Source organism: Pongo abelii, chromosome 16 (genome assembly GCF_028885655.2).
Source record: "Pongo abelii isolate AG06213 chromosome 16, NHGRI_mPonAbe1-v2.0_pri, whole genome shotgun sequence".
NCBI classification, from domain to species: Eukaryota; Metazoa; Chordata; class Mammalia; order Primates; family Hominidae; genus Pongo; species Pongo abelii.
This window is the reverse complement of record NC_072001.2, coordinates 71,879,451-71,895,937: the sequence shown is the minus strand read 5'-3', so window position 1 is coordinate 71,895,937 and position 16,487 is coordinate 71,879,451. Positions and strand designations below refer to the sequence as shown.

The 16,487-nt window shown below is 49.2% G+C and overlaps 1 protein-coding gene across 5 annotated transcripts in view; it reads right to left on the bottom strand.

Moving 5' to 3' along the window:
* CORO2B (coronin 2B) overlaps positions 1–16,487 on the bottom strand; it is a 155,911-nt gene that overhangs the window by 9,028 nt on the left and 130,396 nt on the right. For all 5 annotated transcript variants that reach the window (XR_008513664.1, XM_024232773.3, XM_054531623.2 and 2 more), the window contains 8 exons: positions 14,299–14,448; positions 13,472–13,636; positions 11,136–11,252; positions 10,514–10,618; positions 9,864–9,960; positions 6,370–6,482; positions 5,946–6,036; positions 5,628–5,767 (listed from right to left, as the gene is read on the bottom strand). Coding sequence is in view for 4 of the 5 variants with exons in the window: in XM_024232773.3 (XP_024088541.1) it covers positions 5,628–5,767; positions 5,946–6,036; positions 6,370–6,482; positions 9,864–9,960; positions 10,514–10,618; positions 11,136–11,252; positions 13,472–13,636; positions 14,299–14,448 (978 nt within the window). In the remaining variant the exon portion in view is untranslated. The remainder of the gene's footprint in view (positions 1–5,627; positions 5,768–5,945; positions 6,037–6,369; positions 6,483–9,863; positions 9,961–10,513; positions 10,619–11,135; positions 11,253–13,471; positions 13,637–14,298; positions 14,449–16,487) is intronic.

The following is a 16,487-nucleotide window of genomic DNA, read 5'->3' as shown; positions in this document are numbered from 1 at the left end:
GGGAGGCTGGTCTCGAACTCCTGACCTCAAGAGATCCACCCGCCTCAGCCTCCCCAAGTGCTGGGATTACAGGTGTAAGCTACCACGCCCGGCTTGTGTTGATAATTTAGAACTTTCTAAAATGCTTTGTATCCTTCTCTTCTTAAGGAGGCTCAGGATACAGAATGGAATCTAGCTTTTTTCCTACTGATGAGGAACTATGACAAGAATACCAAAGTTTGCACTGGTCAGGGATTCATGTACAGCTATCCTGGCAGATCTTCACCCCAATGACTCTCTAGCTTAACCCGCCTCCATTTCTCCTGTAAAACATATTGACAGATGCCCACAAAATGCCAAGCCCTGGAAGGCAGCAGGCTCCTTGAGGCTCCTGCACACCTGAGTTGAATGTTACCCACAGTCAATTGTGTTTGGTCTCAAACTTTCTGGTGTGAATTACATTTGTTATTGTAATTGCGTAATTTAATGAAATATAATATAAATTGATGAAGTGAGCACAAAAAGAGAGTTGTTGTTTCTATAAAACCTTAATTAAATGCTTTAGAAAATCTTGATAAAGGTGATGCGAAAAAAACTGCAGCTGAATTGCGTGTGGAAGATCTAGCCCTAAAAGACTGGAGCATATTCTATATCTTGGCTGATGGTGGCTGCATGACTGTGTGTGTTTGTCAAAACTCTTAAACCGACACACTACAGAGATGAATTTTACCATAGGCAAATTATACCTCAATGTCTCAAAAAAAGATGAGGGAAAACATTGTAAAAACTAGGACTTTGCTTTCAGATGAACTTTAAATTATTTTTCTACCTAAAAGAAACGGAAACTGGAAATGGGAGTTAAGGTGTGATTTGTGTGAAAGACATGGCAGATTCCAACCAGGGAGGGCCTCCTTGAAGAAAAGGTCCTGGTCCTGCATCAAAATATACTAAATGAATGTATATGTTTTATATTTATTTATTTGTTTGTTTGTTTTTGTGACAGAGTCTTGCTCTGTCACCCAGGCTGGAGTGCAGTGGCACGATCTCAGCTCACTGCAACCTCCGCCTCCTGGGTTCAAGGGATTCTTCTGCTTCAGCCTCCGGAGTAGCTGGGATTACAGGCATGTGCCACCATGCCCGGCTAATTTTTGTATTTTTAGTAGAGACGGGGTTTCACCATGTTGGCCAGGCTGGTCTTGAACTCCTGGCCTCAAGTGATCCACCCTCCTCAGCCTCCCAAGGTGCTGGGATTACAGGTGTGAGCCACTCACCCCGGCCTACTTTTATTTTTTAGGGATAGAGTCTTGCCATGTTGCCCAGGCTGGACTCAAACTCCTGGGCTCAAGCAATCTTCCCACCTGAGCCTCCTGAGTAGCTGGGACTAGAGGGGTGCCACTGCACCTGGCATGTTTTATGTTTAAAACAAAAATAAATGGTTTAAAGAAGGTATCGGCCAGGCACGGTGGCTCATGCCTGTAATCCAGCACTTTAGGAGGCCGAGGTGGGTGGATCACGAGGTCAGGAGTTCAAGATCAGCCTGGCCAAGATGGTGAAACCCCGTCTCTACTAAAAATATAAAAATTAGCTGGGTGTGGTGGCAGGTGCCTGTAATCCCGCTACTCGGGAGGCTGAAGCAAAGAATTGCTTGAACCTGGGAGGTGGAGGTTGCAGTGAGCTGAGATCATGCCACTGCACTCCAGCCTAGGAGACAAAGTGAGACTCCATCTCAAAACAAAACAAAACAAAACAACAACAACAAAAAAACCAAATGTATCTATCGGCTGGGTGCCGTGGCTCACACCTGTAAGCCCAGCACTTTGGGAGGCCGAGGCAGGTGGATCACCTGAGGTCAGGAGTTCAAGACCAGCCTGGCCAACATAGTGAAACCCCGTCTCTACTAAAAATGCAAAAATTAGCTGGGCATGGTGGTAGGCACCTGTAGTCCCAGCTACTTGGGAGGCTAAGGCAGGAGAATTTCTTGAACCCGGGAGGTGGAGGTTACAGTGAGTCAAGATTGTGCCATTGTACCCCAGCCTGGGTGGCAGAGCAAGACTCTGTCTCAAAAAAAAGGAATGTATGTATCATTTTTATGATTCTCTCCTTTCGTTTTTTTTTGAGATGGAGTTTCACTCTTGTTGCCCAGGCTGGAGTGCAATGGTGAGATATCCGCTCACCACAACCTCCACCTCCTGGGTTTAAGTGATTCTCCTGCCTCAGCCTCCCGAGTAGCTAGGATTATAGGCGTGCGCCACCACACCTGGCTAATTTTGTATTTTTAGTAGAGATAGGGTTTCACCGTGTTGGTCAGGCTGGTCTTGAACTCTTAACCTCAGGCGATCCGCCCGCCTCAGCCTCCCAAAGTGCTGGGATTATAGGTGTGAGCCATCGTGCCCAGCCATGATTCCCTCCTTTAACTAACTTAAAAAAATATTTTCTGTTAACTAACAAACCACCAGTCCCAGTTACATCTGTTGAGAGGGATGACACACTATTTGCCTTTGCACTAAATGACTCTACACACTCTTGTGTCTTCCAAGTTCTCAAAATTTCTTTGCATTGTTTTTTGGTCCACTTTTGTCAAAAAAACCGCTTTAGTGAGGTGTAATTCACACACCATAAAAGTCACTCATTTTAAGCATACAATTCAGCGATTTTTAGTAAAGTTACTGAGTTGTACAATCGTAGGACTTTTCCCTTGCATCAAGCTGTCAGTTGTTTCCTCACACTTAGATCAATGTGTCCACCTTTGACAGCCCCACTTTCTAATTGGCTGCTTCCAAACTGCTGTGATGATTAAAACTATGGATAAAGGCAGAGTCAGCAGGCTTTGAGAAAGCTTCTTCCCAATGAGGAAGATGCACAACTTTGGTGTAGATTGTGGCATCTGTTTTGTCTGCTCTGAGACCCTTTAAGCTATTCCTCCAGGTTCTCAGTTCTGATTCACATAGGCAAGTCTACAGTGAAATATTGCTTGATTTAACTACTATTCAACCCTGCCTTCTCCAGACCCAGTGCCAGAACTGAGCTCAGGCTCTTGTTATTGCCCTCCTGGGCTATCACAATGACCCCTGTGTCTCTATCTTCAAAAAGTAGAGTTCTTTTAAAAACAAGAAAATGGCTGGGCGCAGTGTCTCATGACTGTAATCCCAGCACTTTGGGAGGCGAAAGTGGGAGGATTGTTTGAACCCAGGAGTTTAAGACCAGCCTGTGCAATATAGTAAGACTCTGTCTCTACAAAAATGTTTAAAAACAAATTAGTTGGGCATGGTGGTACACGCTGCTAGTCCCAGCTACTCAGAAGTCTAAGGTGGGATTATTGCTTGAGCCTAGGAGAGTGAGGCTGTAGTGAGCTGTGATTGTGCCACAGCACTCCAGTCTGGGAGACAGGGCAGGACCCTGTCTCTAAAACATAAATAAATAAATAAATAAATACAAGAAAACACTTAAAAATTTTTTTAAATGAAAAATGTTATATATCTATATTAATAGAAAGTATAGCACCATGAACCCCCAAGTACCCATCACTCAACTTTAGTCTCCGCCTCCTGGGTTCAAGTGATTCTCCTGCCTCAGCCACTCGAGTAGCTGGGATTACAGGCGCGCACCACCACGCCTGGCTAATTTTTGTATTTTTAGTACAGACAGGGTTTCACCATGTTGACCAGGCTGGTCTCAAACTCTTGACCTCAGGTGATCCACCCACCTTGGCCTCCCAAAGTGCTGGAATTACAGGCATGAGCTACCACGCCCAGCCCGTGTGACCATTCTTACTTCATCTCTACTGCCACCCACCTCCACTGCACCACTTTCCTCAGGGGTTATTTTAAAGCAAATTCCATTTATCACATCATTTCATGTAGCCCTGAATATCCCTCTACAATGGCATACAAGCATATTTTACGGCAATTATCAAGTTACCTGCCAATCTCCCCCTTAAGACTGTGAGGTCCCAGAGGTCGAGAAGGGTCTTATTTTTATTAATAACAGTGATAGCGGGCCAGGCATGGTGGCTCACTTCTGTAATCCCAGCACTTTGGGAGGCCGAGGCGGGTGGATCCCCTAACTAAGGTCAGGAGTTAAGACCAGCCTGGCGAATATGGTGAAACCCTGTCTCTACCAAAAATACAAAAATTAGCTGGGTGTGGTGGTGCACACCTGTAATCCCAGCTACTCAGGAGGCTAGGGCAGGAGAATCACTTGAACCTGGGAGGCATAGGTTGCAGTGAGCTGAGATTGTGCCACTGAGCTCCAGCCTGGGCAACAGAGTGAGACTCTGTCTCAAAACAAAAAATAGTGATAGCATAAGTTGGTGGTATAGGCAGTGTCTAGTTTAAGATGGCTCCCATGTTATCCCCTCTCCTCAAGCATGGGCTGGCCCTAATAGCTTGCTTCAAATGAACAGAATAGGGCAGAAGTGGTGGGATACCATTTCCAAGATTAGGTGACAGAAAGACTGTAGCTTCCATCTTGGGTGCCCTCTCTTGCTCTTCTGCTCACATACACTGTTGTGAGCTGCCTTATGGAGGAGTCCACATGGCAGGGACCTGAGGGAAGCTCTGGCCAACAGCCCAAGGAGGAACTGAGGCCCTCAGTCCAATAGCCCTGAGGACATGAGTCCTAGCAGCAACCACATGAGTGAACTTGGAAGTAGATCCTTCCACAGTTGAGCCTTCAGATGTGATTCCAGCCCCAGTGGACAGTGTAACTGTACCCTCATGAGAGACCTTCAGCCACAGGCATGCAAAGAAACTGTGAGCTAATAAGCATTTGTGGGTTTAGGCCATTAAGTTCTAGGGTAATTTGTTACACAGCAGTAGATAGCTAATACAGCTGACCTTTTTCTCTGAGCACTTAATATGAGCCAGGAAGAGTGCTAGACACTTATGAATTATCTCTTTAACGCTCACAGCATTCCGTATCCCTATTTTACCACAAGGAAATGGACTTGTAAAGGTCAGTAGACTTGCTCAGTCACAGCCAGGAAATGGCAGAGCCAGGATTCAAATGCAGGTGGGGTCATGCAGCCATATCCATTTCAGTTGTATCAGGCCTTATGTCTGGCACACAGTAGGCATCCTGTGAATCCCAGCTGAGCTAAACCATGTTGGCATCAGGGAATGGGGGTGTGGGCTGGAAGGAAATACCGCTGGGGGACATGGACAAGGCCCAGTCGAGCTGCCCCAAAAGAGCTTGCTCCCATTCCAAGTGGTACAGAGAGCACCTTCATACACGCCCAGTCTCTTCCACAAAGACTGGAAGTGTCAGACTCCAGCACTGCTGCAATGCCAGCGAGGGAGGCAGGGCTGTGATACATGAGGCCAGGCTTGCCCCTGTTAGTCAGGAATTTATAACTCCTGGAACTCCAAATGACAGCAACATTCTGAAATGAATTCATGAGGAGATGCATAACTGTGGGTTAGTGAATTTGAGGTGTGGGGGTGGTGTGGGGAACCGATATCTCCAGACATACCAGCTTCTATTTATTGGGGTCAGAAGCATCAGAAGCCAATATCAGGCTACTTATGGCATTTGTCACAGAAAGAAAAATGTCTCAGAATGGAACTGGCTTAAAGGCCTGAAGCCCATAATTGAAATGTAAAGGTCTTGCTCTTCCAGGGCCTGTGGAGGTAATAACTTACATTCCTTACCTCATTCTCTGTCCTGGGTGGGACATTTTCTAATAAATCTATTCCATTGACCACAACACTCTTCTTTTCTTTGATGGGAGCCTTAAATACCATTTTTGAGGACTTCTTATAGCCTTCTTTCAAAGACATCAGCACGGGATCTAAAGAAGGCAAGGGAAACGCTCTCACTGACGATCCCATGGACTGTCAGGTGATGGTCCAGCAGGCTGGGTGGGAGGGAAGTTCAAACAGGGGGACAGGCAAGGGGAACTGGGGTGAGCTGCACTGAAGGCAAAGGCTGCAGCCTCCTGTGCTCTGTGGAGCCCCCCGCTGTGGTACCTCGGTTGATGCCTCCCAGCCATTCGTCCGGGGTCAGTGCTGGCTCCGTGCCTGGTGTCATTGGGTAAATGTCTTCCTGGTAGGAGTCTGACTACAGTGGGAGGAGCAGAAGACAGGACAGATGGGGGGCTGCTGGGAAAGCCCCTACTCTTCAGTCAGACTCTTCTTACTGATCTCCAATCATGCTACCTGCTCTCCTGCCTCTATGCCTTTGCACTGTGTCTCCCTTCTGGAACTACCTGACTGTGCTCATAAGCAAACCCAACTGTCCCCGTCTGAGAATGGCCCTCACCCCAAATTGGGTTTGAAGACCCCAGTCCACAGCACATCTCTCACCTGGGTTTCTCCAGGGTCATTGTCAGTGGTGAGCAGGCTAAGATGCGATGCAGGACCCCCTCCCGGAGCCCAGCCCAGACCCACTTACCCTCCGGGGCACGATCATGGAGATGGGCTCGATCAGGCCCTTGAGAGTCACCAGCTTGTAGAAGCGGAACACCTCGCAGGCTGACACATCCAGCCCGTGCTTGGGCATGACCCCTGTAACAGGCACACATGTGGTTCCATGGGGTCCCAGAAACTGCATCTCAGTGACATCACCCCATGATGTTCTGGGCCAGGGGAAAGGCTGAGGAATGTACTTAGGTTTGGAGGCAACGGCCCATGAGAGGGCAGGGGGTGGACCGGGGCTCCTCCAATCAGTCTCTGTCTCTGGGTGCTCACTTCTCAAGCTCCTTGGCCAGACCTGCCTCACCACAGTGCACGCTTTAGAATTGGACCCTTTAGAATTGGAAGAAACTGCAGAAACATTTGAATCTAGCCCACTCATTTTCTAGATGAGGGTCCAGAGAGGGTCAGAGGGCAAGGGGCTACCCAAGGTCACAGAGCACAGCAGGGGCAGGGCCACAGAGCCCATTACCCTCTGAAACAAACAGTCATCCCTAAGCCTCCTGTGTCTCCAGTCCTGAGAGAGAAAGGAGGGAGAGGCCATTCCCCATACACCCTAGAGGTCTGGACACAGCCTAAGATTGCTGTTCTGTTCTATGTCTCCTAGAACCAACAATGTGTGCACATGTTTCCTGTGTGGGTTCACTTGCCACATGTCCCTAACAGCTGCCTCTGCTGAACATCTATCATGGGGACGAGGGGCAGTGTGGTACTAGGAGCGCAGCTCTATCTAGGGGTGGACCAATGGGGTTTGAATCCTGACTCTGCCCCCTTTCCATCTAGGAGTCCTTTGGCAAGTCACAACTCTCTGAGCTTCCAGTTCCTTGGCTGGTTCGAGGAGGACAACAGTGGCCCTACACGAGTTGGTCAGGAGACTATGTTCCAAGATACTCATTAACTGCCTGGCAGCGTGACGAGCACAGACAGCATTCGTTTCTTTCCCTGTATTGTGAATATGAGTTAAGGCTCTGCCTCTCCTCCTCTGGGCTGGAAGCCTGCTCTTCCACATAAAGGAATTCCAGGAGCTGGAGGTAAGGGGTGAAATGGTTTCCCAAGTGGGATTAAGAGCCAGCAGACTTGGTCTGAGTTCTGCTTCTGCTGCTTAGCAGATAAGACCTGCCTCGGGTGAGTTGCTTAACTTTTCTGAGTCTACAAGAAGTGCCTACGTCACAGCAAATGCTCAATAGTGGTCACAGGTGAGGAGGATGAGGATGAGGATGAAGTGAGTCATTCTGAGTCCTTCCTGCTTCTTTCCTCTCCACCCCTCCATATCTGATACCTTAGCAAGTCCTGCTGACATTACTTTCTAAACATCTAGATTCATCCTGTTCTCCCCGTCTTCCTTCTGTCCACCTATTATTCTCTCTTGCCTAGAAGTCTACAACTGCTTCCTAACTGGTTTCCCTGTCTTCCTCTTGCCCCTCCCAAATCCATTCTCTCTACTGAAGCCAGAGAAATCTTTTTTTTTTTTTTTTTTTTTGGCAGAGTCTGGCTCTGTTGCCCAGGTTGGAGTGCAGTGGTGTGATCTTAGCTCACTGAAACCTCTGCCTCCCAGGTTCAAGCGACATTCCTGCTTCAGCCTCCCAAGTAGCTGGGATTACAGGGGTGTATCACCACGCCTAGGTAATTTTTGTATTTTTAGTGACAGGGTTTAGAGACAGGGTTTCGCCATATTGGCCAGACTGGTCTCGAACTCCTGACCTCAGGTGATCCACCTGCCTCAGCCTCCCAAACTGCTAGGATTACAGGCTTGAGCCACCACACCTGGCTGCCAGAGCAATCTTAACTAACATTTTGGATCACATCATGTCGTCTCATCTCCCACTCAAGAAAAAGAACCCTCCCCAAAATGATTTCCTAATCAAATGCAAACTCCTTTCCCAGGCTAATGCATCCCATGGATTCAGCCCCTGCCCACCTCTCCGACGGTCTCCTAACACCCTCCCCCCATCTCCTGCTACATCACAGAGTCTACACCATGCTCAGCCACACTGACCTCCCTTCTGCTCCTAGAACATGCCAGGCTCATTCTGCCCACAGAGCCTTTGCACCAACCATTCCCCCTGCTGGGACTGCTCTTTCTCCTTCCCATCTTTCAGAGCTCAACTTAAAATATCATCATCACAGAGAGGCCTTCCCTGACCTCCGGGGTAAAGTAGCCCCCAGTCACTCTCTGCTCTAGTACACCATTTGACTCTGCCTAGAACTCATTCCCATCCAATATTTTTCTTGTTTATTGCCTGTCTCCTGCTCAGTGGAACGTGATCTCCATGAGAGTAAGGCCATGTTCTGTTTTATTTGCCACTGGACTTCGTGCAGGGTCTGGTACACAGTTGGAGGTCAATAACTGTTTATTGAACAACTATGTGAAGGAGCAGGAGGAGTCAAGTGCTCTGCCAGGTGCCTTGCACATATGGTCTCGAAGCCTTACATTAGCCATTCAAGGAAGGTTTGATTATCCGCATTTTACAGATGGGGAAACTGAGACTTAGAGGGATTAAGTGCACAGCTGAGACAGAATGTAAACCCAGGTCTGACTCCAAAGTCCAGGCTGATTTTTATACTATTTGATGCACGAGTGACAGTGAAGGAGGTGGGGATGACAGAGTTGGGGAAGGGTAAAGTTGATGGAATGGTGATTAGGACTTAGGACATCCTTTGGTTTCCATTTTGCTGTTGGTCACTGGAGTGGGCTCTCAGGCCCTTTCAGCCCCGATGTTCCTGAAGCTGGCCCTCAGGCCGTGTCCATAATACCAGACCCACAGGGAAAGCAAGCTAGACTCAAGCTCCAAAGAGGATTACCCGCAGAGGTGGGAATGGGAGGTCCCTGAAAATAGGTGTTTCATTGGGTGATTTGGACCCGAAATATAGAATTGCTGAATCATATGCATTACCAGGTTAGCTGAAAGGAAGGAAAATTGGTTGTAAGACTTTTAGTGGTGGGAGAATGTGGAGTCTCACTCACTACACCCTGTAAATCCCAGAGCCCTCTCTGGGTTTCTGCCTGAGAGCCTAGGGAGCTTGGGGCTGCAGTCACGGGAACACCTGGAATTTCTTTCTGCCCTATCAGGCAGACAGAGCTGCTGCTGGGGTCTGGGAGTCGCGGCTTCCTAGAGGCTCAGGAAGGGACTTGTGCCTAGACCCCACTCTGACCTTTAGTTACTGGACCACTTCCCACCATCGTCATAGCCACTGTGGGCTTCAGGCTCCCCATCTGAAATCAGGAGTGCAGACGCAGAGCACATGCTGGCAAGCTGCTTCTGATGGTGGATGTGAGCACAGTGGCGTGACAGCACTGGTCCAGTGGGTAGTGACGGCTGCAGCAGGGCCAGCTCTTGCAGGTTCTGTTCCAACTTGCCCATGTGCTGTGGCCTTCTGAGTCTGATTTTCCATTTAAGGGAGGGGGTGACCCATGGGCCAGATGTCCTCCCGTGCCATGAGCACACCAGCTGTGGCAGCCTCAGGGCCCCTTACCTAGGCCTTTCTGTGGGGCTGGGGAGCGGAACTCCATGAGGTAACTCAGGTAGGGCTTCTCAGTGCTGATCTCGTAGTACCGGATGTTTCCATCACCCTGGGGTCAGGAGAGATGGAGGTGAGGAAGGTGGCAGGTAGGGAGGGCAGAGCAGGGCCTGGTCCCAGGAGCCAGCTGAAGACAGCTCTCCCCTGTGCCTCATGGGCGATTAAAAAAAAAACAAGGAAACCTGGCTTCTAGGCTCCTAGTGGGTGCACCACAGGGGACTCACTGCGGGTGGAGAGGTGGAGGTGGATGGGCTGATGTGAGTGTGTGTGTGTAGACAGCCTTTCTGACAAACAAGGCTATATTCACTAAAGATCTCCTGGCGGGTATCTCAAATTCCATCATTCATCACTGACTACACTGCAGGCTCTGATATTTATTCCAATGTAAAAGCCCACTCCAGCTCACCTTTGAAGGAATTCTTGGTAGCAGACACTTGAGTAAGAATGGGTGTCAGACTTGAGGGCAGGTGTGGATGGGAAAGGTGAGGCCCAGGAACTGGGAAGGTTAGGCTGGCTACTCTCAAGGGGGTGGGACAGGTGCAGGGGTGCACTGAGGGCAGGGCTCTCCCACAGGCTGCCCCGGGCCCTCCCCCACCTCCTACTACCTTTCCAGCCAGATAGAGCATGTGGGTGTCAGCATCGTAGAAGGGGAACAGGAGGCCAGAGAGCCCATCAATTTCCTCTTCGATCAGGGGCATGGACAGGTCCTCCTGAGGGAGAAGAGCTGGTCTCAGCCTCTCTGCAGGCAGGATGGCATGCCCCTCCCCAAATCCCAGGAAGGCCTCTTAGGATGGCAACTACTTTATATTAAGACCTCCCCTAGATGTTAAAAAGCCCGTCCTATGGGTGGTGGCAAGACTGACTTTCTTGTCACGAAAAGCAGCCAGGAGCAGTGGAAAGGGTCTTACAAACAGGAGGCAAGGGACTTGTTCTCATTGTCCCCAAACCTGCTACTTGCTATGTGTCCCCAGGTAAGTCTCTTGATCTCTCTGGAGCTCAGCCCCCACTCTGGAAAAAGAGGGTGAACATCTTGCAGGTGTGGCCGACATTGTTCCTTGAAGCCTCTGTACCCAAGCTCGGCCTCTGGGGGTCTCTGTCTGATTTCTCCACTGGGAATGCTATGAGAAGCTGGTGTGCGGGTCCAGGCTCCTGACTTTCTGAGGAAGTGACCTCCGAGGCAATGATGCTTCCTTTAGCCCAAACCCAGCAGGCCTCCCCGTGGCTGACCTGGTCCCAGAGGGCAATCTGTCTTGTGTTCCACCTGGAGACCCCTGTCGTGAGGAGCCGCTTCATGTTCCCCAGGAACACCACCCGGTTCACTCTGTGGTTTTTGCAGTTGGCCTCCTAGTAGGAACAGAGGGAGGTGGTGAGTCAGGGTCCCCAACATGTGGGTTCTGCAGTGGCATGAATGGTGGCCCCGAAAAGATATACCCATGTCCTAAGCCCTGGCCTCTGCAATTATTTCCTTATTTGGAAAAGGGTCCTTGCAGATGTGGTTAAGCTAAGGATTTGGAGATGAGATTACCCTGGATTATCCAGGTGGATCCTGGATGCCATCATGAGTGTCCTTGTGGGAGAGAGGTAAGATTACAGAGACACACAGGGGAGAAGGTGTGTGACCCTGGAGGCAGAGACTGGAGTGATGTGGCCACCAGCCACGGGAGCCGGCAACCCCCAGAAGAGGCAAATAATGGGTTTTCTCCTAGAGCATCTGTAGGGACTACAGTCCTGCTGACACCTTGATGTGGGACATCTGGCCTCTGGAACGGTGAGAGAATACATTTCTGTTGTTTTCAGCCACCTAGTTTGTGGGCATTTGTTACAGCAGCCACGGGACACCGTTCTAAGCACTGTGCAGTAATGGCTCCACAGATGCCTTCTCTGCCATTTCCCAGAGAAGGTAGGGAACAGGGAGCAAGAGGGGAGCCAAACTCCACCAAGTTCAGTTGGCGGCTACACCACTCCAGGAGCTCTCACCAGGGGCACTGCTTTTCATCCTCATAACAATTATCTATCAGAAGAAATCATCATCCCCATTTTGAGGGCGAGGAAACTGAGGCTCAGGAGGACAAGAGACTCATGCCCATCACTGCTCCACAACTTGCCTCATCAGGGAGTGCCTCCTTAACTGAGCTGTCTTGGGCCTCCTTTCCTGCCCACTGGCTCGTGACACTTGATTTCCTCCTAACACACAACAGTCCTCGGCATCAGGTAAGTTGGCAGCAGGTCAGAAAAGAGGCCAATGGGGCAGTGCACATATTCAGGCTGGCACCACACACTCTGAACTCTAGTTCTAGCTCTGCCAAAAAAGTGTAGCCCAAGAGAACACCTTCACCTTCCCTGGGCTCATGGCCCCATTTGGGAATTGGAGGTGGGGGTTCTCTGTTCATAAACATTCTTTCTGTTTGGCATGGGCTCTGGGTTTGAATCCTAGCTCCTCCTGGAACCGTGAGATTCAAGTTTCCCAACTTCGCTAAGGTTCAGTGTTCTCATGTATCAAATGAGAGGAGTAACAGCGCCCAGCTGAGAGGGTTGTCCTGAGGATTAAATGAGACGATGTGCAGAGCCCCAGGCACAGTGCAGGCCACACAGTGAGCTCTTAGCAGATGTCAGTTAACACTAATCATGCTAAGCAACTCTCATTATTCTTATTTGTAGTGGTACAGGTTGAGTAGCCCTTATCTGAAATGCTTGGGACCAGAAGTGTTTCGGATTTTGGATTGTTTCAGATGTCAGAATATTCGCATTATACCTACTAGTTGAGCTTCCTACATCCCCAAATCCAAAATCTGAAATGTTCCAACGAGCATTTCCTTTGGGTGTTACGTCAGTACTCAAAAAGTTTTGGATTTGGAGTCTTTTGGATTTTGGATTTTTGAATTTGGGATGCTCAACCTATAGTAGCAGAAAACTTTCTGGTCTTGTAATATTGGACTATTCCAAGGTAAACACACCCAGACCAAGCATTAATCCCTTCTTGTGTAGAAGGCAAACCTCAAATATCATCCATATTTTCCATTCCATCTCTCCCCATGACCAGCACACAGCAGGTGCTCAAAAAATGGTAATTGCTTACTTCCAAATGGCACTTAACCCCTTCCTCAAACCCAAGACCCAGGAGATTCAAAGACCAAAAGTGGAGCTAAGTTCACCATCAACCTTGGCACCCTAGCCATTTCCCTCAGGCTCATCCTATCAAGTGGCTGGGCAGTGAGTCCAGTGTCTCCTCCTCCTGTGCCTATGATGGACTTGGTTAACACCTGGGGATGTATGCACTGAAGGGTGTCACCAGTTCAGCCCCCAGAGCAAGCCAGAAGAATCCTGTCTGGAGGTAGGGGATGCAGTGGGGACAGGAAAGGGTATGAGGTCCCTCCCCACCCAGAACAAGGCAGGGTTCCTATGAGCTGAGAAGGGCCCAGGAGAGAGAAAGGTTGTTCAACAGAGGTGCAGTGAGATGCACTGGAGAAGGGGGCTGGCACAGCCTTTTTTTTCCAGGCCTGCTGAAAGCTGAGCCCCAGCCCTCAATACCTTCCCCTTCAATCTCAAAAAATGTAGGGTTCCACCTGCAGAACACGGCCAGAGCGGGGCTCAATCACGCGCAGTTTCTTGTCCTTGCACGTGGTGGTGAGCAGGCTGCCGTCTGTGTTGAAGGACATGCAGAGGATCACGTCTGTGTGGCAGTCGATCATCTTCACCGGCTCGCCCACGTCCAGGTTCCAGATGAGGACCTGCGAGGGCAGATGAGCGGGAGGCAGGGTCAGCAGCTGCTAGGGTCCTGGGGTGTTTGTCCGCAGTCCACACTCGACTGCCCTGGGAGAAGCGCCCCATGCAGGGCCTGGGGTGTGCTGGGATGCAGAAGGGGGTCATTGAGTTCTATATGGAAAGGCTGATACATCCCTGGCACACAAATCCATCAATATCCTTGGTCAGATCCCAGCACCAGCCTGGGCTCAGTTTATGGAAGAGCAAGAAGGATACATGTTCCTTGTCAGGTCCCATGTGGTCAGCCCACCTTTTTTGAGGATGTGCCGGGGCTCGGGGCTGAGGCTCCACTTTTTGCCCTCCAGCAGCTTTGGTTACCCCTTTTGCCACCTCTTGGTTAAGAAGTGGCCAGTCAAAGGGTGTGGGCATGGAAGGGGCATTCTCCTCCAGTCCATCAACCACCAGAGAAGGCAGAAAAGATGCCTCCGGCCTCTGTGGACCCCAGGAATGACAGGGTGCACAGGAGTTGCTCAGTTGCGCGCAGTGAATGAATGAATGAATGAATGAGCAAAAGAACAGATTAGGCAATATTGGTTGCTTAGGAACCAACAGTGTTTTCTACGGGTACCCAAAAGGCCCCTTTCTCTTCCCCAATCCCTCTCCACCTAGCTGCCTGCCCACTGCATACCTTGTAGTCGTAGCCAGCGCTGAACAGGATGTTGTTGGTGGTGGGGTGCCACTCAACCAGCCCCACACGCCGGCTGTGCCCATGCAGCTCCAGGAGCGCCTCCGTCATGTTCCGCTTCAGCCCGCCCTCGGGGATCTCCCAGATCCGCACCTGCAGAGGGAGATGAGGGTCCAGGAGATGAGGATCCAGGCTGGGTGGACACGGCCAAGAGGGCCCTTGATGAGAGGTGCCCCTTTCCTTGGACACCAGGCTTTCTGAGATCTGCCTGATGAGGCACCTCCTGGCTTGAGGCGATGGGCAAAGCTCAAGTGAGGCCTGCTGGGAGGTCTCAGGGTGTGGCTAGAGAGGAAGGAGACCATCTCTCTGCCTGTGGGAGGTTTTCTCTGGGAAGTCTCTGCAGACCTAAGAACTGTTATTACTGGCATGTTGCCACTGCTGTGGCCTAGCCCGGATAAGAACATGCATGAGCCCCTTTTAGTAAGTGTTGTGTTAAAAAGCCTATCCTTGCTTCACATGCCACATCCTTCTAGGAGACTCTGCCTTCCTGCTACTCTGCTCAGCCCCACTTTGGCTGTTTGGACCACAGGGCCTTATCCCCCACTGTGTCCCCCACCCAGGATGGACCCCTGAGTAAGGGGAACTGCATCTGGGAGGCTGAGAGGCCCCAGGTCTCTCCTGAGAGATGGTGGACTGGAAGGCAGAGACTGATCAGATGTTGGGGCCTGAGCTGAAAGGATGGGCAGAGCCTGGATAGAGCTGCTATTTTCAGTCTTGTGGATACTGATAAAGAAGCAGAAAAAGATGATCTGCAGAGAGGAGGATGGGACATGCAGAGAAAAGCAAAGAGGAGACCATGTGGCCCCAGACAGGGAGAGACTGAGCAGTTTCTCTGCAATCTTGGAATCACCTCCCTAATTATTTACATCAGCCCTGGTGGGCTTCTGTCACTCAAAGCAAACCTCCTCTGCATAGCTTCAACTATTTCATCAATAAGGTAGGTGGTAGGTTGGGGGAACATCCCTGCCCTGTTTCACCTACTGGTAGAATGAAAAGATACAATGGTATAACAGTTTATAAACTGCAAAGTGCTCTAAAGGCCTAAGGAATTACAGTTGTTATTATTATCATTAATATTATTCATTAGAGTCTAACTGGTTGGAGAGGAAAGAGCACATGTGACTATAATTTAGGACACTTTAAAAAAAAAAAAGAAAAAGAAAAAGAACCTTTCAGCCCGAGCAACACAGCAAGACCGTGTCTCTACCAAAGAAACAAAAATTAGCCGGGTGTGGTGGCACACGCCTATAGTCCCAGCTACTCGGGAGGCTGAGATGGGAGGATCGCTTGAGGCCAGGCGCAGAGGTTACAGTGTGCTGAGATCCACTGCACTCCTGCCTGGGCAACACAGCAAGACTCTGTCTCAAAAAAAAAAAAAAAAAAAAAACGAAAAAAAAAAATCCTTTCGAAAATCTGAACTCCACCCTTGCTAGTAAGGAGAAAAACAGGAAAAACAGCTTTGAGATACCATTTATAATCTGCTAAAATAGCCAACCAAAAAAAATAAAAAGAGCCAGTGTTGGCAAGGTAATACTAGAAGTTATAGATTGAATGGATGTTGGTAGTATTATAAATCAGAGTAACTCTTTTGGAAGCAATTTGGCAATCTTTAGTAGGAGCCATAAAGACATTTATATTATACTCTGTGACCCAGTAACTTCACTCTTAAAATACAATATAAGCAAAAATCTCCATGCATGAAGATGTTCACTGCAACATCATTTATATGGAAAATGTAGAAGCACTGTAAGTGATCAACATTAAAGGAATAATTTAATACATTATATCAATATGTAATACTAGTCAATTGATTATAATTCCAAAGGCTATGAATAAATGCAGAAAGCATGTTAAAGAAAGCCAAGTCCAGGTGAGGTGGCTCACGCCTCCAATCCCAGCACTTTGGGAGGCCAAGGCAGGAGGATCACTTGAGCCCAGGAGTTCAAGACCAGACTGGGTAACATAGTGAGAACCCACCTCTACAAAAAATTGAAAAAATTAGCCAGGTGTTGTGGCATGCACCTGTAGTCCCAGCTATTCAGGAGGCTGAGGTGGAAGGATCACTTAAGCCCAGGAGTTCAAGGCTGCAGTGAGCTATGAATGTACCACTGCACTCTATCCTGGGCAACAGA